Here is a 23,201-nt window from a genome sequence, read left to right on the forward strand (position 1 = left end):
CTACCAAATCCTGTTCAGAAGTTTGATGACCTCCTCATAAATAACGAAGACAATGGCCACGTCAAGGCACACTCTACCCAAGCGCGGAACCGTCCCTTTGTAAAACCTGCAGCATACAAGGCAACAGCCTCTTAGAGACTTTTAAAGTCTCACAGTATGGAACTAGGAAAGGGTCAACAGGCTGCTACTTACGCGAAGGGCCCCTCATTTTTAAGAATCTGATATGCACAATCCGCTGTGTTCTTGTACTTGTAGGACTCAAGGCCCTGCAATAAAAGGCAGGAAAAACAGAAATGATAATGTCACCATAAGGATACCTCACACACTCTTGGCAGCAAAATGTTCTGGATCCCTATAATGTTTTTAATGTTGTGGTCAGTAGCAGTGATTATATGACTGGACTAGAATCCAGAAATTTAGATTAATAATCTAGTTTCACGACAGTGATTCAGTTAATTAATATAATTTAGAATATAAAGAGCTGGTATCACTAGAATAATGATGAAACTACAGAATATCATAAAAACCCTTCTGGTTCACTAATGTCCATCAGGGAAGGAAATCTGCTGTCCCCCAGTTGGGCTGAAATGTAACTCCAGACCACAGCAATTAACTGCCCTCTGAAATGGCCTAGCCAGCACTCAGTGATAGCAATAAACACTGGCCACATCCCATGAAGGAATAAAAGACCTCCCAAAGAGCTTTACCACAAACTACTTATTGAAGCATAGGCAATGTTCTAATGTAGGAAATGCTGAAGCCAATCTGCATGAATCAAACTCACTTCAACAATGACCAAAATTGTTTTGTTTTTAAGTCATACAGGGATAAATATTAGTCAGAACATCAGGAAATACTCTCCTGCTCTTCAAAATAGCATTATATGACTGGGTACATGGATTAATGTCTCACCTGAAAGGACCAACAGTTCAGCACTCCTTCAATACAGTCTAAACTAAATGTTCAAGTGGATGAGTCAAGGTGGTGGTGACGACTGCAATAGGTGAAGGGCTCTCAGCATTGTACGGATAGTTAAAATAATTGAGCTGGTACACTTGCCATCTCTGACCCTTCTCATGATGCTAGTTATAAGTGTTACAGGGGGAGAATATTTTGTTCACAGAACAATTGGCAATGTTTACGGCGCATCAGGCCATTTCAGAGGGCAGAGTGGACGTGGAGTTAGATCTGGTCTGGTTAAAGACTGGGTAAGGACATATTCTTTTCTGAAGGTTAGTGAACCAGACTGGGTTTCAATGATAATTCTACGATTAGTTTTAAATGACAATTAATTGAAGTATTTCACTTCAGATTTCCAGTGGAATTCAAACTCGAATCATCAGATCAATAATCAAGCCTTTGGTAATAGTCTAGTAACTTAACAACAAAGCTACTGTACCCGTGTCAGAAGACATCAGAATCAGATTTATTATCACTGACATATGATGTGAAATTTGTTGTTTTGCGGCAGTAGTACAACGCAAAGACATAAAATTACTATAAATTACAAAAATAAATAAATAGTGCAAATAAAGAGGAATAACAAAGTGGTGTTCATGGGTTCATGGACTGTTCAGAAATCTGATGGCAGAGGGGAAGAAGCTGTTCCTGAATTGTTGAGTGTGGGTATTCAGGCTCCTGTACCTCCTCCCCGATGGTAGTAACGTGAAGAGGGCATGTCCCGGATGGTGAGGGTCCTTAATGACAGATGCCGCCTTCTTGAGGCACCGCATCTTAAAGATGTCCTCGATGGTGGGGAGGGTTGTTATGCTGTATAAGGCTTTACTCAGAACAATTTTCATTTATATAGCAATTTTAACAAAGTAAAGTCCCACAGTGCTTCACTATTAGATGAAAAAAAATCACCAAGACAAACAAGGAGATATGCAGATAGTGACCCAAGGGTTGGTTAAAGAGCCAGTCCTTAAAACTTGGGGAGTAATGTAGAGAGAAGGAGAGGTTCAGGGAGGGCCTGGGGCTAAGATGGCTGAAGGGAGAGTTGTTAAGCGTGGGGAGATCTGAGAAAAATTTTTTTTATTTACAGCGTGGTAACAGGCCCTTCCAGCCCAACAAGTCCGCGCCGCCCATTTTAAACCCAGATTAACCTACCCGTACGTCTTTGCAATGTGAGAGGAAACCCACGCAGACAGGGGAGAACGTACAAACTCCTTACAGACAGCGACGGGAATCGAACCCCGATCACTGGTGCTGTAATAGTGTTGCGCTAACCGCTACGCTACCGTGCCATATCTGGATGAGATTTCAGAAATAGGGACAGAAAAGATCATGGAGGGATTTCAAAAGAGGCACGAGAATTTTAAAAATTAAGGTATAATGAGCACTGTGTCCAGCTCAGGTCATTGTGACACAAGGTTGGGGATTAACTCTGAAGGCAGCAATGAGGCAGCTCCCTGGCACCAAAAACTGAGACCACATCGGTACTTTAGCCATGCTGAGAGGCACCTGGGAGGGCACCAGACTGAGGCACATTAACAAATAGGTCCAGGTGTAGGACAGCTAGTGCCTGGTTTCAAAGTAAACAGGGGCTGATGTCAGGATATTATTCACAGCAGCAAAATGAAAACCTGGAACAGATTTCTGGGTAGGAATGGAGGAAGGAAACTGACAGGTGAAGGGAAGCCTGTGGAATTTCTTCAAATAGTGGGAGTTCAATCCTTACCTGAATCCACCTCAGGATCTTGTGGTTGGTTGTCCCCAGACCCACTGAGAGTAACTCACAGCAAGACATCAAATCTGTCCATGTCAGGGAGGAGAGGGCCTGCTATCTGTCTGGGAGTGGAATGTCAGATGGGAAGCCAACCAAGCTTGACTCCAGGAGTTTGAGGTCCAGGGTTTCCCAGCTGGCAAACGCTCCCCAACCAAATTCTGCTGCCAGCTGGTTTGGAGGTTGTGGAGGAAGGGGTCAGGGCCTGTTCAAAGGTGCAATCAGCAGGGAATGAGAGACTTTCCTCTGAAGCACTTGCTCAAGACAACCTCTTCCTCTTTCCCACAGCTTACACTGGGTGCTGGGTTGGTTAAAATTCCACTGTGGAATGATGTCCTGGAGGTGGTCTTCTCACTAGGCAGGGCAGTCCCCTGGCACCCCAACTCTCTCTTTAAGCAGAGTAATCTACAACATATGCTGACCCATTACAGGTTTCACTACAATAGGTCCCTTCACACCTGCATCCGTGTCTTCAACACATCCAGGGGGGTGTTTCCAAAGACGCTGGCTGCTCCCGCGCTGGCTCCAAACACAGCTGTGATAAACGGGTTGATGGATTTATGAGGGTCCTCACCTGAAATCATGGAACACATCACTGACCTGCTCCAACCAACTGATTGTGGCCAACTACACATTTCCCTGACCCTCCCACTTCGGAGAAACTTCCAAGGCAACCACATGAAAGTGAGAACGGTGGCTGGGAACACCCTCCTGACTGACTCCCATTGAAAAGTTTGATCTGCACTGACTCCTGGTTTTAGGCTTTGCTCCAATCCAGAGCAGGGGTTCTGGGGCAATGTAGTGAGAACAGAGATCCAGTAACTTGCTCTCTGTAGCAGAGGAATAAGCATTTATCATTTGCCCCCACTCCTCGCCAGCTAACTTCCATCAAATAAAGGCAAACGGGACTTGCCACTCACCTTTATACCAGTTTCGCAGCATCGTCATCACAGAGAAGCGGATTGCTTGGTTTGAGCCCTGTTTGAGGACTGTGGCTGTCACACCCTGGTATGTGCCTCGAAGCCCTGAAAGGCGAGTTATTAGGGAGATTACCCTCTTTGATGGTTACGTGATCTCAGTACTCATCAATACTACACATGTGAACATTAATCTACTCGTGTGTTTGATGGAGGAATGATGAGAAGAAAAGCAGTGTGAGTGTCATTGATCACTGCAAACGGCTGTAGAACAAAGTGGTATTTATTGGATGTCCATGAAGGAACAATTTCCACCAGGATCGTGAGTGACTGAGGATAAGTGATTGGGGCTAAAAGTAGTTTGGCCAAAGCAACACTCAACACTAGACAGTGATTCCCATTGGATAATGATTTGGGTTCACAGTCATGGATTTGAATCCGAGCAGGAGCGATCTGGGATCCTGGGATGGTGGTCAGCATTAGCAATGGTACTAGACTGATAAATCAAACTGTGCCTGTTCACATACCACAAACTATAAATACAAAATCAAATTAATTATACATAGCCCATTATCTGGCTCATCAATGTCCTTCAGACAGCCCTACTCACAACTCCAGTTTCCCCATTACCCCAACCATTAATCCCAAGGTCCAAGTGCGGATTACGAGCACTGACTATCATTACGGGCAAAAGCAACAGAATGTTGGAGAGGTCGTCAGATTGTTTTGTTTTGGCATTAATATGAAAACTACTCTCACTTGAGAGCTCATGAATTTCTTTCAAATTGAGAAGATTCTCTTGAGAAGTGCTCGTCGAAGCACTTTAGTCTGGTTTCCAACATGCTCACAAAACCAAGAGTTCCTTATCCATTTAAGGTCATCCATAGAAAGTTTAAAAATTTAGGTTTATTTTTCCCATCATTTCTGACCACAGACGTAAACTGGAGTTTTGAATTCATAGTAACTCTTGTGGGATAGCTGGGAAAGGAAGGGTCAGGACACAATGGCTCCCTTCACACAGCTCCCCAACTTGAAAGGCCTACCTTGTTCTTGAATAATCTTCCGGACCCCATGGTAAAACCCATGGTACTTGGGATTAGCTGAGCATTGGTCATGAATAAGCTTCACCTGAAAGGACAAAACCAAAAAGAAATACATTTAACAGTAGAAAAGGGCTCTGATAGATTAAATGTAAGTAAATTCATATATAAGAAACTGAGGCACGGGTTATAGGCACGGGTGGACAGATACAGTAGGCTGAGCAACTCATTAAACTCCTAATAAAAGTTGAGTCTCATTTCCAAAAATTAATACAATTTGAAATATTTGTTGAAGTAATTCAAATTTTAAAATGTTCTTTTAATTACTCTGCTTCTATTCTCTAAGCAGGGCTTTTAAACTCCTCCTGACCTGGGTGACCTGCTGAGCTCCTACTAAGCAAGATACCAGATCCCACAAATCTGAAATAAAATGCTGGAAATACTCTGCAGGTCAGGCAGCACCTATGGAGAGGGAAACAATTAATGTTTCAGGCCTTTCATCAGCTCTAACAAAAAGAATTTTCTTCCTTCCTTTCAGGCAGCAAAGATCACAAATTTCACCAGCTGCTGAACTCTAATATTCCTCTGAATCTTCCTCCTACTTCACTTCCTTTTAACTCGATCTCGTGCCAAAATTTTATCCCTTGCTGTGCTTTCACTATCCCTTCGAACCTTCCCCTCTAAAAATTCTGAACCATCAGTCCCGCAGAGTCCTCAGCTTCACCCCTTCTGTCTTCAGCGTGATGAATGCCAAGTCTGACATAACGTTAGCTATGCCATTTATTTGGCCAGGACTCCCCACACAAGACCATGGACTCCTTCTCCAGAATTTCCACTCCAACCAAACCCATCCTTCTGGCCTTTAGATCTACTCCTCACATTGATGATGTGACACTAATCCTCTCAATTTTTCCACCACCTTTATTCCTTGGAACCTGCAACACTCCACTCATTAAGGAACATCCCCAATATTGTCAGCAAACCTGCCAATGAGGGTATATAGAACATAGAACAGTACAGCACAGTCCCATCTACCTGCACATGGCCTATATCCCTCCATTCCTTGCCTGTTCATGTGCCTGTCTAAATGCCTCTTAAACGTTGCTATTGTATCTGCTTTCTCCACCTCCCATGGCAGCATGTTCCAGGCACCCACCACTTTCTGTTCGAAAAACATGTCCCGCACATCTCCGATAAACTTTCCTCCTCTCACCTTTAACATATAACCTCTAATATTTGAGATTTCCATGTTGGGAAAAATACTCTGACTATCTACCATATCTATGCCTCTCATTATTTTATAAACTTCTATCAGGTTGCCCCTCAGCCTCCAATGCTTCGGAGAAACAATCCAAGTTTATCCAACCTCTTCTCGTAACTAATACACTCCAGTCCAGGCAACATCTTGGTGAACCTCTTCTGCACCCTCTCCAAAGCCTCCACACCCTTCCTTTAATGTGGTGACCAGAACTGCACACAATACTCCAAATGTGGTCTAACCAAAGATTTATACAGTTGCACATGACTTGCCAATTTTTATACTCAGTGCCCTGACTGATGAAGGCAAGCATGCGTACACATTCATTACCACCCTATCCATGTGTTGAGTTGCCATTTTCAGGGAATTATGGACTTTCATCCCAAAATCCTTCTGTTAATCAATGTTCCTAAGGGTCCTGCCATTAACTGTACAGCTTTCTCTGGCTTTTGACCTTCCAAAGTGGAACACCTCACAATTGTCCAGATTAAAATCCATTTGCCATTTCTTCGCCCAAATTTCCAACTGATTTATATCCAGCTGAATCCTTTGATAACCTTCCTCACTTTCTGCAACTCCACCAATTTTTGTCTGCAGACTTACTAATCATACCATCTATGTTTTCATCCACATCATTTATATATGCTACAAATAATAGAGGTCCCAGCACTGATCCTTGCGGAACACCACAGGTCACAGACCTCCAGTCAGAAAATTACCCCTCCACTGCTATCCTCTTGCCTTCTGTGACCAAGTCCATTTTGTATCCAACTTACCAAGTCACCATGGATCCTATTTGACTTAATCTTATGGATCCTACCATGAGGGACATTGTCAAATGCTTTACTGAAGTCCATGCAGACAACACCTTTGTGACCTCCTCACAAAACTCAATCAAATTGTGAGACAGTGCTTCCCCCACACAAAGCCATGGGGACTATCCCTAATATGTCCATGCTTTTCCAAATGTGAGTAAATCCTGCCCCTAAGAATCTTCAACAATGAGTTCCTTACAGCTGATGTAAGGCTCACCAGGCTATAATTTCCTAGATTATCTCTGTTGCCTTTCTGAAACAAAGGAACAACATTGGCTGTTCTCCAGTCTTCTGGGGCCTTGTCTGTGGCTGAAGAGGACACAAAGATCCCCTCCCTTGCCTCCCTCAGTATCCTGGGATAGACCCCATCAAGCCCTGAGGACTTATCCACTTTAATGTTTTTCAAGAGACCTAATACCTCCTCCTTCTTAATATTGACATACCCTAGAATATCAATGTACTCCTCCCTGATCTCACCATCATCCATGGTGAATACCGATACAAAGTACTCATTTAGGACCTCACCCACTTCCTCTGGCTACACACATAAACTCCCTTTGAGCTTGAGTGGACCTAACTTTTCCCTACCTATCTTCTTCCCAAGACATGTATTACACGTGTAAAATGCTTTGGGGTTCTCCTTAATCTGATTTGCTAAGGACGTTTCATGGCCCCTTTTAGCCCTCCTAGTTTAAGTTCTTTCCTGCTACCTTTATATTCCTCAATGGCCTGGTCTGATTTCAGCTTCCTAAACCTTACATATGCTTCCTTTTTGACTAAACCTACAATATCTCTTGTCATTCAAGGTTCCCGAACCTTGCATCCTTATCTTTCATCTCAATGGAATGTGCTGATCCTGAACTCTAACCAGTTGGCCTTTAAAAGATTCCCACATGTCAGATGTGGATTTACCCCAAAGCAGCTTCTTCCAATCTACTTTCTTCAGTTCCTGCTCATATTATTGTAAGTGGCCTTCCCCCAATTTAGCACTTTCACCCAAGGACCAGTCTTGTCCGATCCATAAACTATCTTAAAACTTATAGGATTATGATCACTGTTCCCAAAATGGTCCCCCACTGAAACTTTGGTCACCCGACCAGGATCATTCCCTAGTATGATGTCTACTATGGCCTAGTTGGACTATTTACATATCGTTTCATGAAACCCTCCTGGATGCACCTTACAAGTTCTGCCCTATCTAAGCCCCTGGCACTAAGGGAGCCCCAGTCTATATTGGGGAAGTTATAATCACCCACTACAACAATCCTATTGTTTTTACATCTTTCCATGATCAGCCCTTCTATCTCCCACTGGCTATAGGGAGGCCTAACCCTATCAAAGTGATTGCACCTTTCTTATTCCTGAGCTCTACAAATACGTCCTTCCTGGATGAGCCCTGCATGTTGTCCAGGTGGTGCTGTCGTCATCTGCAGAGGATAAGCACTTGCACTCAGGCACCTCCTCGAACCTCTCACTGGGCCATGACCTCACCATTGAACATCAGGCTGTTGTTTCCCACATCTATGGAGTTCCTACGACTCCATAGCCTTGTCATAGTACCTCAACCAGGCCACAGCCTGCTCTACCTCCTGCCCTAGATCCACTGGCAGGGCTTTCCTGGTACACCCATTGTTTCAGTCTGCTCTTGTCGCACAGAACCTATTTTTCCACAAAAGTGAAAGAACATCAACCTAACACGTTAACTTAGTTTCTCCCTCCACAGATGCTGCTTGACCTGCTCAGTACTTCCAGCATTTTCTGTTCTGAAAGACCACCAACTAATGTGTTGTGCGAGGACAGATTGTTACCCTTCACTGTCTCCATGGGGCAAACCACCACCACGGCTTCTGCCACCCCAAGCCCCCAGGCCACACAGCAGGCTTCTCTGGTTGGTCAGAATCCCATTCTCATTGAGCAAACGGTTCCTCAGGAACTCAAACATTCCAAACCTGTAGGCAAATAGGGCAGGACGAATCATCAGTCAAGTAGCATTGATCCCTTTAGCAGTGTTTCACTTATCTCGTTGCTGGCTGTGGGAGCTTGCTCTGCACTAATTGGCTGCCACATTTCCCAACACTGATAGCTTTGTGAAAATCTCTTTGAGATCCTGTGAGATTGTGGTGGATGCTTTGGAAAGGCAAGTCTTATCCTTTTGTTTCTCATGTAGAGATTTAGTGAATGATGTCCTCCTTCCCCACCCCCCATTGAGTCCCCTGCCACCCCCCGGGCCATTCCCTTTTCTCTCTTCTACCTTCTGGGAGAAGATACAGGAGCTTGAAATCCTGGTCCAGCTTCTTACCCACTGCTGTCAGACTCCTGAACCAATCATCTCTTTCACATCCCCTTCTCAGTGGTGCTGCCACGTTCCCGTACAAACCTACTTCCCTCGGTTATTCCGGTATTGTCATTTCAGTAATTTTTTTGCACTACCTCAGCTTGCACAACAATATTTGCACCCTTCTGCTTATTTGCACTCATCGGTGTATTTATTGTTGTATTCATTATTACCATATATACTGTTTACACCGTCGTCTTCACGTGAACAATGAATTTCATTGCACCCTGGTGTAAAGAATAAACTAATCTCAATCTATCTAAATCTCTATTCTTCCTATTCAAACTGGAGCCGTCTAGTTTGACCAGTTTTCTTGACATCTCCATGTTGCCATCTGGTGACATTTGCCTCAGTAGTACAATCACAGAACATTTCTAATAACATTCCTAAACATTCAAGTCTTTCTATTATTAGGATACTTCAGCCCGAGGTTACAAGAGTTTCCCTCAGGTGGCTCAGTCCATTTGTTATGAGGAATCCTGAATATCGGGGTCATGCTGCAAGCTGTCCTTTTTAAAGGGTTAAGTTATGAGGACAGGTTGCAAAACTTGGTTTGTATTCTTTAAAGGTTTTTAAAATGAAAGAGGGTCTTGGTTGGATAGAGGCAAACAATTTTCACTGTTGGGGAAAAGCAAGACCAAGGGGTTCAATCCCAACACAAGAGCCAGCTACTTCAGGGTGTGTGTAACACAATGATTGCATTACATTGAAACCACATTCAAAGATATAAACAACCTTGAACATATGGCTCTTAACATCAAGTGAGAGAAAATAAATTTTGTGTGGGATTGATGATGAAACTGCTGCTGCACTCAGCACACACACGTACACAGACATGTACACACAGAAAGAAGCATGCACACAGACATGTACACAGATGTGTATGCACACAAACACACATACACACACACAGATGCATGTACTCACACACACCCCTAGAAAACTCCAACTACAAGACTCCACAAGACCTCAGTAAGAATCACTACACTAAGGTGCTCTGCTCTGAGAAATTCCAATACCATGCAGGGTCTAAAACAGAAAACCATGCAGCTTTTATAACCAATAATCTCCTCACAGCAGGTTCTTATAAACACTTTCTTATTAATCCCTGCTCTTCTGATTGTGGTTTTCCATTTCTCACCTTTTCTGCTTGTATTAACTTTGTCTTTTACCTGACAGCAGATTTTGGGATGGAGCCATACAGCAGGGAGCTGAGACCTCGGTACAATCCTCTGAATCCATGATCCTGAACTGTCACACGAACACAGTCACCTGCCAAGGGAGCAGCTCATTAGTGGGGCTCCTTGGTCCCACTCAACCCCAGTCTGATAAATGGCAATTCCTCCCTCCCTCAGGTTAGTCATAAATGATGCCTGCCACAATGATCGTCTAGTGATTTACTGGAGCAATGTACCATTGTACTGCTAACAAGCAGCTTGCTCTCCATTCCAACCAGAAGCCCTCGCTGGGTGGAGACCCTTGGGAAGGAAACTGCAACCTGGTGCAGTGAACAAGCAGTCAAAGTTAATCTGTCATGAGGACATCCAGGGTTGGGACACTTAACGTGCCACCTTGTCTTATATGTGAATGTGACTATTATTTGCAAGTCATGGTTTGGAACAGGTATGTGTGGAGGTGGGAATCTCCATCAAGCCTGCAACCATGGATGTACCCATACAGTGAGGCCGATGGGGTCAGAGCCAATTGGGAATGGAGGGCAGAAGCATCTCCTCCAGATTGGCAGTGAAGCTGTGGCTGATCCTCGCGCTGTGTAGCTACTGGCCTTACACCAGCAGCACCTACCAATGCCCTTGTAACGAGGAGGGTTTGCCTGTTCATCGAGTTGTAGCTGTGTTTTTACATACTCTGTTGGGAATGTGATACAGATTTCAATTCCACCAGCAAGTCCACCTACAGACAGAGAATTCATTAATGTTATAAATCAGAACTCACCCTCCCCTACTCTCACATCCCTTCCCCTCATTCCCCCTCCTCTCCCCTCACCACCCTCTCCCCTCCCCTCACATCTCCTCATCTCTTACACCCTCTCCTCTCCCCTCATTCCCCTCCCCTCACTCCCTCTCCTGGATGATCTACATTTCAGAGAAGTGGCCTTAGAGATAGCGGATATCACCTTCCAAAGTTCAACAGGTTCTGGAATTGGTCCTGTGGATTGGAGGGAGCAAATCTGACACCACTGTTTAAGAAAGGAGAGAGGTAGAAAAGAGAACTATTGACCTAAAAACAGAAAATACTGGAAACACTCAGTAGGTTAGGCTGCATCTGTGGGAAGAGAACCAGAGTCAATGATTTGGGTCAGAGACACTTCATCACTATTGACCTGTTAGCCTGATGTCTAAATTGCTGGAATCTATACTGAATGATGCAATAACAGAACACCTTGAAAAGATTAGGATTGAGCAGAGTCAGCATGGATTTATGAAAATAATGTTTGACTAATCTGTTGGAATTGAATACGTAATTAGATCAGGGGGTACCTAAGGATTTGATGTATTTGGGTTTTTGGAAAGTTCTTGATAAGTTCCCATGCAGGAGACTGGTTAACAGTTTACAGTACATGGAATAGGGGGTAATGCATTGACATGGGTTGAGAATTGGTTATCAGACAGAAAGCAGACAGCTATTCACAATTTATATCAACGTTACAGTCCCAAGTTTGCTGTTGATACTAAAGTAGGTGGGATTGTGCATAGGGAGGAGGGTGTAAGGGGGCTTCAGGGGGATATGAATAAGCTGAGGGAGTGGGCGAGAACCTGGCAGATAGGTGGTACAGTGACTGTTGCCTCACAGCTCCAGCAACGCGGGTTCAATCCTGACTTCTGGTGCTGTGTGTGAGGAGTTTCCATGTTCTCCCTGTGACTGCATTTCCTCTGGACGTTCTGGTTTCCTCCCACATCCCAAAGATGTGCTGGTTGCTAGGTTCATCAGCTAGTGTAAATTACTCCTAATTTGCATGGGTGGTAGAATTGACGGGAATGTGGGGAGAATATTGGAAAATGAGTGAGCAATGATTGTTCTCTGAGCTGGCATAGATGATAGGCTGAATGGCCTACCTTTATGTCAAAGAACTATGAAATATAATACAAGTGACCCCTGCATCACAGCTGTTAAAGTAACGGAAATTCACCCTTACAGAATTCACAAATCACTGCCCAAAAATTTGAGATATGGAATAAAATTCACTTGCAGAATTTGTGAAAATAGTAAATAAATAAACACAAAAGTAATTTTTCCTCAACACGCACTTCTTGATGAATGTGCGGATGATGCAACTTCATGTTACAGAAAATCACAAAACAGACCATCTTCTAGGAACACAGTTGCCCGTAATGCAGGGGTCGGCTGTATGAAAAATTGTCAGGTCATCCACTTGGGTACACACAACAGCAAATCAGAGTGTCTGTCAAATGGTGAGAGATTGGGTTGTGTTGATCAATATTGTAGAGTTGCACAGCACAGAAACAGGCCCTTCGGCCCACAATGTCCATGCTGACCTTTTTTGCCCACCGATATTAATCCCATTTGCCTCCATTAGGACCATATTGTTCTATGCCTTCCTATTCAATGTCTCTTAAATGAAGTGATTGTATCCGATTCCACCACCAGCTCTGGCAGAAAGTTCCAAACATCAACCACTGTGTGTAAAAAAAAAAGTAGCTTTCAGATCCCCTTTAAAACTCCTTCCTCTAACCCTAAACCTATGTTCTCTTGTTTTTGACACCACTTCCATGGAAAAAGATTTTGACTATCTACCCTATCTATGCCTCTCATAATTTTATATACAGGAAGTCCCCTGGTTATGAACGAGTTCCATTTTTGAGACTGTTCATAATCTGATTTTGTATGTAGCTCGGAACAGTGTCCGCGCATATGTACTTGGGCCGGGGATTGCGGCCACACATGGCCCCAGCCGCACATACACACTTGGCCAGGGGTTGGGCCAAAGAAGGTGTACCGCCGCCGTGGTAGGATCGGGGGCTGGGCCCGCTTACGAACCGACCACGAAGGTCGGTTCGTAAGTATGGGCGTCTTAAGTCAGGGACTTCCTGTACTTCTATCACCTCTCAGGCTCCTTCACCCCAAGGAAAAGAAGCCCAGCCTATCCAATCTCTCCCCATAATCATTGTTCTCCAATTCAGGCAACATCTTGGTGAATCTCCTCTTATGTTCAGAGATGTCGGTGACCGTACACTTGTCACTGAGGCCAACATGTAGGTATAGTAAATGATTGCGAGGGCAAATTCTGTGTTAGCCTTTATTATAAGAGGGTTTTGATTACAGGTGTATAGAATTCTTACTGTAATTGTATAGGGCCTTAGTGAGACTGGAGTATTGTGTACAGGTTTGGTCTCCTTACCCAAGAGAAAGATTTGCCACAGAGAGAGTGCAACAAAGATTCACTTGACTGGTTTTACGGATGGCAGATTTGCAGAGAGATTATAAGGAGAGATTCAATATACTGGGACCCTATTCTCAAGAGTTCAGAAGGATGAAAGGTGCTCTCATTGAAACTTACAAAGTTTTTAAAGGGCTTGACAGGCTGGAGTCTAGGATCAAGCGGTACAGTTTCAGAATCAGGAATCAACTGTTCGGGACTGAAACTTCTTCACACAGAGGGTGATGAACCTTTGGAATTCTTTGTCCAGGAGGGCTGTGGAAACTCAGTCACTGAATTCATTCACAACAGAGGTAAATAGATCTGGGCATTGACGGGATCAAGGGACAGTTCAGGAGAATGGTGCAGAGGCAGATGAGCCACGATCTTGATGAGTGGCAGCACAGGTTCGATGGGCCAAATGGTCCACTCCTCTTACTTCCCCTTTCTCCCCAAATTTCTCATATCCCCTCCTCACTCCTGCCCTCAATTCCTCCTCTGATCCCCTCCTCGTCACTCCCTCTCACCTCAATTCCTCCATCCCCTCCCCACTCCCCCTCAGATCCCCTCCCCATCCCCCAACAACTCCTCAGATCCCCTCTTCCTCATTCCCTCCCACCCCAATTCCTCCATCTCCCTCGCTCCCCTCAGATCCCCTCCTCCATTCATTCCTCCCCATCTCCTCCTCCCTCTCCAACCCCTCCTTCCCAATTCGTACCTCCATCCCCTCCCAACTCCCCTCACTCCCTCAGATCCCCTCCCCACCCCTCAACAACTCCTCTGATCCCTTCCTCCTCACCCCAATTCCCCCATCCCCTCCCCTCTCCTCCTCAGATCCCCTCCATTCATTCCTCCCCATCTCCTCCTCCCCAATTCGTCCCTCCATCCCCTCATGCCCCCTCCAAACCCCCCTCACCCCGGCCTCGCACCTGCCAGAATGGCTTTGCCCGGGTGCGTTTGCTTCCAGGAGCCGGCTGCCGGTGTGAGGAGGGACGGGGGGCCGCTGGCGCTGACAGGCCCGATATTCGAGCCCATGGCAGCGGCCGGGAGCGCTCGACGCCCCGAGCACCACCTGAGGCGAATCGGCGGGGAAAACGGGCGGGCGCGATCGAAACCCGCGGCGACTCGCCATTGGTCAACGTCGGCACCTTCTGATTGGTTCAGTAAATCTCCTGGTCCTATTAGTCATTCCGGGACCGCTCTGTTCTGTAATTGGATAATCTACGCGCACTAAACCCTTGATTGATGCTTGATTGGTTGTTTGTGGACGCCGAGAACGATTGGATTGGCTGAGCAGCAGGGTTTAGGAACTGCGAGCAGCCGGAACTGTGAACACAATTTATTCCACAGTGAATAAAGAAAACACTGTGTAATAAGACTCCAGCACATTGCAATAAGCTTGATGCACAATGCAATAGGCAGACTTGTACAGCGAATAACTCTTGGTTGCAATAAATAGAAGTAACTCATACGCCTCAAAGATCTTAAAGTATGGAACACACTCCAGCAAGTAAACAGAATGTACATGTGTTGACAGATACATTCAAGAGCAGCTACTTACCTTCGAGATGAAGGGTCTCGACACGAACGTCGACTGTCCATTTCCCTCCATAGATGCTGTCTGGCCCGCTGAGGTCCTCCAGCGCTTTGTGTGTTTCCTTCCTTCAACCATTCGGTTCTTGAACCAACCTGCACAACCCTAATCACTACCTCAGTGTAGCAACACTATGATCACTTTGCACTACAATGGATTGTTTTTATTCTAATTGTGTTCTTGTATAATTTTTGTATAATTTATATTTTTCTTGTGAATGTTGTCTCTAATGCTATGTGCCTTGTGAAGCTACTGCAAGTAAAAGTTTTTCATTACACCTGTGCATACATGTACTTGTGCATATGACAATAAACTCGACTTTGATTTTAACATTGCATGTGCAATACAAATATATTGTGCCTAACTTACATCTTCTTTGGCAGTCCCTGAGGTCCCTGTCGTGGCTGATTCTTCTACAAGTGGGGCAGCCGTGCCTTCGAGGAGGCTTTGAACGCATCGTTGACCGCTTGCAATGGAGTGTGTCCAGGAGTCTGGTGTCCGGCACGTGAACGATGTGACCTGCCCAAAGTAGCCAACAGTATGTACCCAGGGTCTCAGTGCGGGGGATATTAGCCTGGGAGACGTTGTTTTACATCTTTTGAAGGATTTTGCGGATACAGCTTTGCTAATGTTTTTCCAGTGCTTTGGTGTGTTTGTTGTAGGTAATACCGGTCTCGGAAGCCTAGTGTAACAAAATAAACACTGCACCATGTCGCAACAGAGTGCAGTGCGGTGAATAAACGCAGTGCAGCGTGTGGGGAACAGTGCGGTGATTGAATAAGCACGATGCACCGTGCAGTGACGGTGCCCAGTGCAACGAATAAATATAATGCACTGCACGACGAATAAACATGTATCGTGCGGCTACAAGGCAACAAATGAACAAAATGCACTGCTCTGTGCAACAAATCAATACAATGGACTGCATTGTGCTGACAGACAGGCTGAAGCACAGGATCCCCTCCCCTCCCCTCCCAGCTCCTGGCTGGCGTGACCCGCTGATAGATGCAGCGGAAACGCTGGACCGCCTTCTGAGTCCCGTTACCAAGGCGCCGGCAGCCGTCTTGGAAACGGTTGCTGGGCGACGGGTTGTTGACGGGGCGGTCTTTGCGGCCGCGCTCGCCCGGGGAAGGGGAAGCGGGGGAGCGGGGAGCGGGAGAGAGGGAGGCTCGGCACCGGCCGCGGCAGGCAAGTGTGCGGCGGGGAGGTTCCCCGGGGGTCCCCCCGCGGCCGGGGTGCCCGTCACTCGGCCTGCACCCTGGTCTGGGACGGGTGCCCCTCCCCGGGGCTGCTCCACCCGGTGGCGGAGACCCACAGCCCGGCCCCCGGGGCAGGACATCGGCCCCAGCCACTGCCCCCCAGCTCCGGGACCTCCCCCCTTGGACTGCCCCAGGCGCTCTGTCCCCAGGCCTGCTGCTCCCTGCCCCCGAACCTGGGGGGTTATGCGGGATATACCGCGCAGAAACTGGCCATTCGGCCCAACGGGTCCGTGCCAGCCTTCTCCCACCTACCGAATACTGAAAGGCCTGGATAGAGTGGACGTGGAGAGGATGTTTCCAGTAGTGGGAGTCCAGGACCAGAGGGCACAGCCTTAGAATAAAGGGACGTCCCTTTCAAACTGAGAGGAGGAGGAACTTCTTTAGCCAGAGGGCGGTGAGTCTGCGGAACTCATTGCCATGGAGGCCAAGAGTATTTAAGGTTCTTGATTAGTAAAGGCGTCGAAGGTTACGGGGAGAAGGCAGGAGAATGGGGTTCAGGGGGGAAAAAATCAGCCATGATAGAAAGGCAGAACAGACTCAATGGGCTGAATGGCCTAATTCTGCTCCTATCTCTTACGGTCTGATGTGGGGACAGAAACCCCCACCCAGTGGTCATTGGCCCCATCACTCCGGAACTACTGTAGGGATCACCCAGAGTCTCCCTGCCCCCCAACCACAGATAACAGCCCCACTCCCATATACTGCCTTCACCTCACCTCTTACCCCCTTGGTCTGCACTCTCCCATCCCAGGGACTGCCATCCACCTACACCCTCTCAGCCACACAAGTCCCTGAGCCCAAGGTGCGGAGCAGTTTGCCACCATCTCTACTAAACTCTTGTGTGAAGTTCTTTGGTTGTTGCTCCTGTGCAGAGCCTCGGAAGATTAAGTGCTGGGTAAACGTGGGTTGTTTTTAAGCAATGGCTCCTGGTCTCCCCTCACTCCATGTAAGTGGGGAAGTCGAGACCATTGGGAGGGGCTGACGCTGGCCGATAACCCTGAGTGAAACTCTTGCTTGCAGCACCCGGCTGGTGGCATGGCCAAACTAGTCCAGGCACGGACCAAATTCCTGCCTCAGGAATGGAACTTCTCAAACAAGAGCCGCTACAACAATGCAGAGGTTCAGCGGTCACGATCAGAGCGCCTGGTCTTAGAGAGCGAGAGGCTGGTGGATGAGATCGAGAACACCACAAGGAAAACACAGCGAGATGTCAACAAGAAGCTCGGTAAACCTCCTCAGAGTTACACCATGTCGGCTGTCTGTCTCCTGCCCTGAGCCTTGGTCATCGGTGCCTGTTAGATATAAACACTTAGGGGGCAGCCCTATTGTAGCATCATAGAGTTGTACAGCACAGAAGGAGGCCCTTCGGCCCACCTCGCCCATGCTAACCGTGACACCTATCTGTGCTGATCCCATTTATACAAATGGATAACCTCTACCTTTCCTCTTCAAGTGCCTTTTAAATGTTGTCACTGCATGTGTAAACACTGTAGTCGTGTCCTTAATCACATGGCCCGTTAGTAACACCAGCAGCCAAGCACGTTGCCTAGGGACTGGACATGCAGCCCAGACTGGAGGAACATGCTGAATTCATTGAATCGTAGAATTATTACATCGTAGACGACACCTTGCCCAACGCATCTGTGCCGACTCCCACCCCCACCATTCCTCCCCTTTCCTCCCCTTTCCCAGTCTCTCTTTTTTCCTCCTCACCAATTTTTTTCTTTCTCCTCCCCCCCCCCCATGCTGCCTGCCTCCTTACCTTTCACCCACCCCCCCCGGTGGATCTGCTCTCCCCTCCTCCCCCGCACCTACCTATCACTGTCTCTTACCCGCATCTACCTATCACCACCCTGTGCCCACCCCACCTCCCCTCCTTTGTCCACTAATCACTGCCCCCCCCCGATATATTGGGCTTCCCCTTTTCCCAGTCCTGAAGAAATGATAAAGAATGTAAAGTCCCCGTCCGCTGCAACAGCCGGGACTTCCTGGTGACCACCCACTTCAATTCACATCCCACTCCCACACTGACACGTCTATCCATGGCCTCCTCTACTGCCACGTTGGGGCCAGACACAGGTTGGAGGAACAGCACCTCATATTCCGCCTTGGGAGTCTCCAACCTGACGAGCTCAACATCGATTTCTCTAACTCCCGGTAACCCCTCCCCTCCTTCGTCTTCCCTTATTCCTCCTGCACTTTCTGTGTAAATTCCATAACAAAGTTGAATGGACCAAAGTAGTGCCTGACTTGTCCTTCTCAAGACAAAGTCTCGCTCTTCACCCATCGCCTCTGGCACCCATGAACACACTATGGCTTCCAACCCAAGTCTGAGCCTTTGTCTGCTTCCCTCTGTGGCGTCACCTCTCCCTACCTCTGTACCCTCCGCTCCTACATCCTGCAGCGTCTATGTGCTCTTCCAGTTCTGGCTTGTGCATCCTCACTTTCTCTTTCTCTGCTCTCTCAGCTGTGCCTTCGGTTCTCAACAACCCTGGGCTCCAGAGCTCCCTTCCTCAATCCCGCCACTCCTTCTCTTTCCATTTTTAAGACATTTCTTAAAACTTACCGTTCACCCTGTTGCAACCTCCAACAAGGCTCAGTGTCATCCTCTGATACTTGATCCTGTGAAACACCTCGGGATGTTCGATGATGTTCAAGGCACTCTATAAATGTGGGTTGTTGTTGTTGTAGATCAGAGGATTGAGGAAGTCACCTACTGGGAGTCAGAGCTCAACACCAAGCTGAGGAGCTCTCAAACGAGACAGAGCTGCTGCTGGCCCAGAAGACCCGCTTGGAGAAAGCTCTCGACAGCTGCTTTGCCCCTCTCTGCATCGCTCAGCAGTGTCTCCTGAACCGGTATGGGCAGGAGTGCAGCCAGCAACCTTCTGCAAATGCCGAGGATGTTTCTGGTGACAAGTAGATGGGGTGAAGGCTGGAGAGTGAGCTGGTTCCTGCAAACGATGAGCTCGTCTGTAGGTTGCAAACCAAACCCATTCTCTCGTCCCGCTACTTTTCATCTGACAATAGATTAAAAACAAGAGGTTGACTAGGAAGAGGGTAGGATCACGCCAGGATAAAGGAGGGAATTTGCATTTGGAGGTGGAGAAAGTGGGCGAGCTACTAACTGAGTACTTTGCGTGGGTGTTCAGCAAGGAGAAGGACGTGGAGGACAGTGAGAGCAGTGCGGGGCATGGTAACGTGCTGGGCTAAATCCCCAGGTTACTGAGAGAGGCAAGAGGAGAGATCGCTGGGATCCTGACGAAGATCTCTGTGTCCTCACTAGCAACAGTCCTGGAGGACTGGAGAGTAGCCAATGTTGTTCCTTTGTTCGAGAAGGGAAGTAGGATAATCCAGGAATGATAGGCCAGCAAGCCTCACATCAGGGGTGGGGAAGCTACTGGGGAGGATTCTTAGGGTTAGGATTTATGCACATTTGGGAAAACCATGGCCTGATTAGGGACAGTCGGCATGGCTTTGTGTGGGGCAGGTCGTGTCTTTTAACTGATTGAGATTTTTTGAGGAGGTGGCCAAGGTGATGGATGAGGGCAGGGCAGTGGAGGTCATCTACATGGACTTTGGTAAAGTGTTTGACAAGGTCCCTCATGGGAGGGCGATTCAGAAGGTTAAGATGCACGGGATCCACGGTGACTTGGGAGTTTGGATTCAGAACTGCCCGTAGAAGACAGAGGGCAGTGGTGGAGGGTGTTATACTGGCTGGAGGTCTGTGCTCAGTGGTGTTCCCCAGGGATCGGTGCCGGGGCTTCTGTTGTCTGTGATATATATAAATGGGTGAAAATGTAGATGTGTGGGTTAGTAAGTTTGCAGACGACACAGAGATTGGTGGCGTTGTGGACAGTGCAGAGGGCTGTCAAAGGATACGGCAGAATATAGGTCAGTTACAGATATGGGCAGAGACGTGGCAGATGGAGTTTAGTCGGGGCAGATGTGAGGTGTTGCACTTTGGGAGGTCAAATGTAAGGGGAAAGTGTACGGTTAATGGCAGGACTCTGAACAGCATTGATGTACAGAGGGATCTTGGGATCCAAGTCCATGGCTCCCTGAAAGTATCTGCACAAGCAGATAGGGGGGTAAAGAAGGCGTGTGGCATGCTGCCTTTGGACAGTTCAAGAGTCAGGAAGTCACGTTGCAGCTGTATAAAACTTTGGTTAGGCTGCACTTGGAGTGTTGTGTGCAGTTCTGGTCTGGCGCAGGCAGAAGGGATTGGTTTAGTTTGGTGTCATGTTGAACACAGGGCTGAAGGGCGTGTTCCTGTGCTGTGCTTTGTTCTATAACCCAGAATCTATACACACACACACCCACGGTCAGCAATAATCTTCCTAGGAAAATCCTGCATGAACCAGAAATTGGAAGTACAATGCTCCTGATGTTCAGCAGGTTAGGAGAGATATTTCCAGCATTCTCTGACTTTGCCCCTTACCACAGCAACCAGCGGCCAACCCCTTCAATCCCCCCTTGAACCTGAGGACGATAGCTGGAGTGTTCTCTCAGTGACCATGGGGACTGTGGCAGAGACGAGTCCAGAAGTCACTGTTGACTGGATTAACAAGAATGAGTGAAGGGGCTGATGAATGTTGATGTTATCCTGGGGGCAGGACTGTAACCGGGTGTCAGTTCTGGGCACTGCCCACCAGGAGGGACAGAATGGAGGGAACCATCATAATAGAAGGACAGCAGGGCTGTCCTCATACTCCACCCCTTCTCTCCACATACCAGCTGTCTCCCCTCTGTCTTTCAGTCTAGAAGTAGGGTCTCGACCCAAAATGTCAACTCTCCATTTCCCTCCACAGATGCTGCCTGACCTGCTGAGTTCCTGCAATGCTTTGTATGTTGCTGTAAATGGGCTGAATCATGAGCACAGCCTGTGCAGACAGACCCGTGCAGGCAGCCCCGTGCAGTCAGACCCATGCAGATACAACTGTGCAGACACAACCGTGTAGTCAGTCAGCCCAAAAACAGGCCCTTTGGCCCACACATTGACCATTAAGTGCCCATCTCTCATATCCTCATCAGTATCCCCCTCCCCAGCTCCCCCCCCACCCACCCACACCTGGGTAATTTACAGTGGCCAATTAACCTCCCAATACACATGTCTTTAGGATGCAGGAGGAAACTGGAGCACCCTGGGGAAACCCACACGGTCACAGGGAGAACGTGCAAACTCCACACGGACAGTGCCCGAGGTCAGGATTGAACCCGTGTGTCTGGCGCTGTGAGGCAGCTGCGCTATGGATTCATTTGAATGTTGAAGGCTACGGGGTGGTCGAGGGGTTTTGACATGTTTCTAGGTGTGACTAGGCGAAGCGAGAGGAACTGTTTGCTGTGGCAGGTGTCCGGAGGAGGTGCTGGGAGCAGTGACTCACACAGGTCCCCCCAGGGCCGGCTGAGGCTGGAGATCCAAAGCTGTGAGAGGCAGTTTTCTTGGGTTAGGGATGTAGGAGTTTGGAGCCGGACCAGGGAGATGGGGCTGAGATAATGTAAATGGCTGGTGGGACAGGTCTAGAGGGGCAGAGTGGCCTCCTGGTTTTCCCATAGTCTCACATTGTGTCCACACACACAGGGGGAGGCGCTGATGCTGAGTTAGACCCTGGTCAGTGGGGAGTGAGTGGGATGATGTATGTGGGGTCCCAAGTCAGGGATGGGATGAAGTTCCAGGTCGGGGCGGTGTGGAGTGGAAGGGCTGCCAGGTCTGTGAGGGAGGGGTTGGGGGTGTCCCACGTCATGGGTGGTGGGGGGTGTCCCACGTCATGGGTGGGTTGTCCCCGGATCGGGGGTGGGTTGTCCCAGGATCGGGAGTGGGTTGTCCTCAGATCAGGGATGGGTTGCCCCTGGTTCAGGGGTGGCTGGGCGGGGTACAGAGCAGGATTTATTCCCCTCTCCCAGTGAGCGGTGTGCTGCTGGTGTGTTGCAGGGAGCAGCGCGTCAGCCTTGACCTGGTCCACGATGAGGTGGAGCGGGAGCTGCTGAAGGAGTTGGAGGTCTTCCAGGGGGTCATCGCCCTGCTGAGACGCACCTTGGAGCAGACGGACGAACAGATCAGGTGGGTGAAGCAGCAGAGCTCCAGTGCACAGGCTCTGTACGTCTTCCGTGGGTGGTGGGCCTGTTAACCCAGGCTGACACCAGTACTGAGGGAGGGTCACACTGAGGGAGGGGCGGTGCTGAGCCACGCCGGCCCCTGCCCCGCTGGAGTTGCTGGTCGGGCCCAGGGCCCAGTGTCTCTCATGGGAGGCGGCTCGGCACAACCTGAGCCGCCTGGCGGACACGCCAAAGGTGCCGTTCCGCGAGGCGCCGAGGCGGTTCTTGTACGGGCTGCTCCTGCACACCTTTCACTTCCTTGCCCTGGTCTGCTGGTCGGACACGCCGTGGCGGTCCGTCTTGCCGATGAGGGTGGTCCCCGGTGGAGGTCCCTCTACGCGGGAGTCCTCCCACTGTACATCGGGGACCTGGGGTGGAGGGTGTTGCACTGGGCCGTGCTGCGCAACCGATTCTTGAGCCGGTTCACCGACACCCCGGCCGCCCGTCACTTCTGCGGCCGTGAGGAGACGGTATACCACGCGTACGTGGAGTGCGAGAGGTTGCAGCCCCTCTTTGCATATCTGATGGGGCTGCTGCTCAAGTTCTGGCTGCACTTCAACCGGCGCTGTTGGTCTACGGGCACCTGGTGCAGCGCGGGGCGGGGTGCGCGGAGGATTTCCTGGTGGGTCTCCTGCTGGGCTTGGCCAAGCCGGCCATCCACGGGACACGGCGGCAGGAGGCCGAGGGTACTGGCCGGTCTGCCTGCCCGCCCGTCTTCCGCGCTTACGTGCGCGCGCGGGTGTGTTTAGAGAGGGAGCACGCGGTTTCC

At 48.4% G+C, this 23,201-nt stretch overlaps 2 protein-coding genes across 2 annotated transcripts in view; one reads left to right on the forward strand and one right to left on the reverse strand.

The window, feature by feature from the left end:
• On the reverse strand, positions 1 to 16,419 carry LOC127581475 (tricarboxylate transport protein, mitochondrial-like). The gene is given in 14 exon segments (XM_052035934.1): positions 1 to 106; positions 193 to 266; positions 3,184 to 3,299; positions 3,646 to 3,750; positions 4,686 to 4,764; positions 5,946 to 5,950; positions 8,564 to 8,612; positions 8,614 to 8,704; positions 10,263 to 10,362; positions 10,894 to 11,001; positions 14,416 to 14,451; positions 14,512 to 14,637; positions 15,750 to 15,762; positions 16,126 to 16,419. Coding segments are annotated over 14 exon segments (1,302 nt in total).
• tekt1 (tektin 1) overlaps positions 16,199 to 23,201 on the forward strand; it is a 13,453-nt gene continuing 6,450 nt past the window's right edge. The window contains 5 exon segments of the mRNA XM_052035476.1: positions 16,199 to 16,268; positions 17,360 to 17,564; positions 19,031 to 19,078; positions 19,081 to 19,195; positions 22,269 to 22,397. Of these exon segments, the coding sequence (XP_051891436.1) occupies positions 17,375 to 17,564; positions 19,031 to 19,078; positions 19,081 to 19,195; positions 22,269 to 22,397 (482 nt within the window). The 5' untranslated portion in view covers positions 16,199 to 16,268; positions 17,360 to 17,374.

Source organism: Pristis pectinata, chromosome 21, assembly GCF_009764475.1.
Source record: "Pristis pectinata isolate sPriPec2 chromosome 21, sPriPec2.1.pri, whole genome shotgun sequence".
NCBI classification, from domain to species: Eukaryota; Metazoa; Chordata; class Chondrichthyes; order Rhinopristiformes; family Pristidae; genus Pristis; species Pristis pectinata.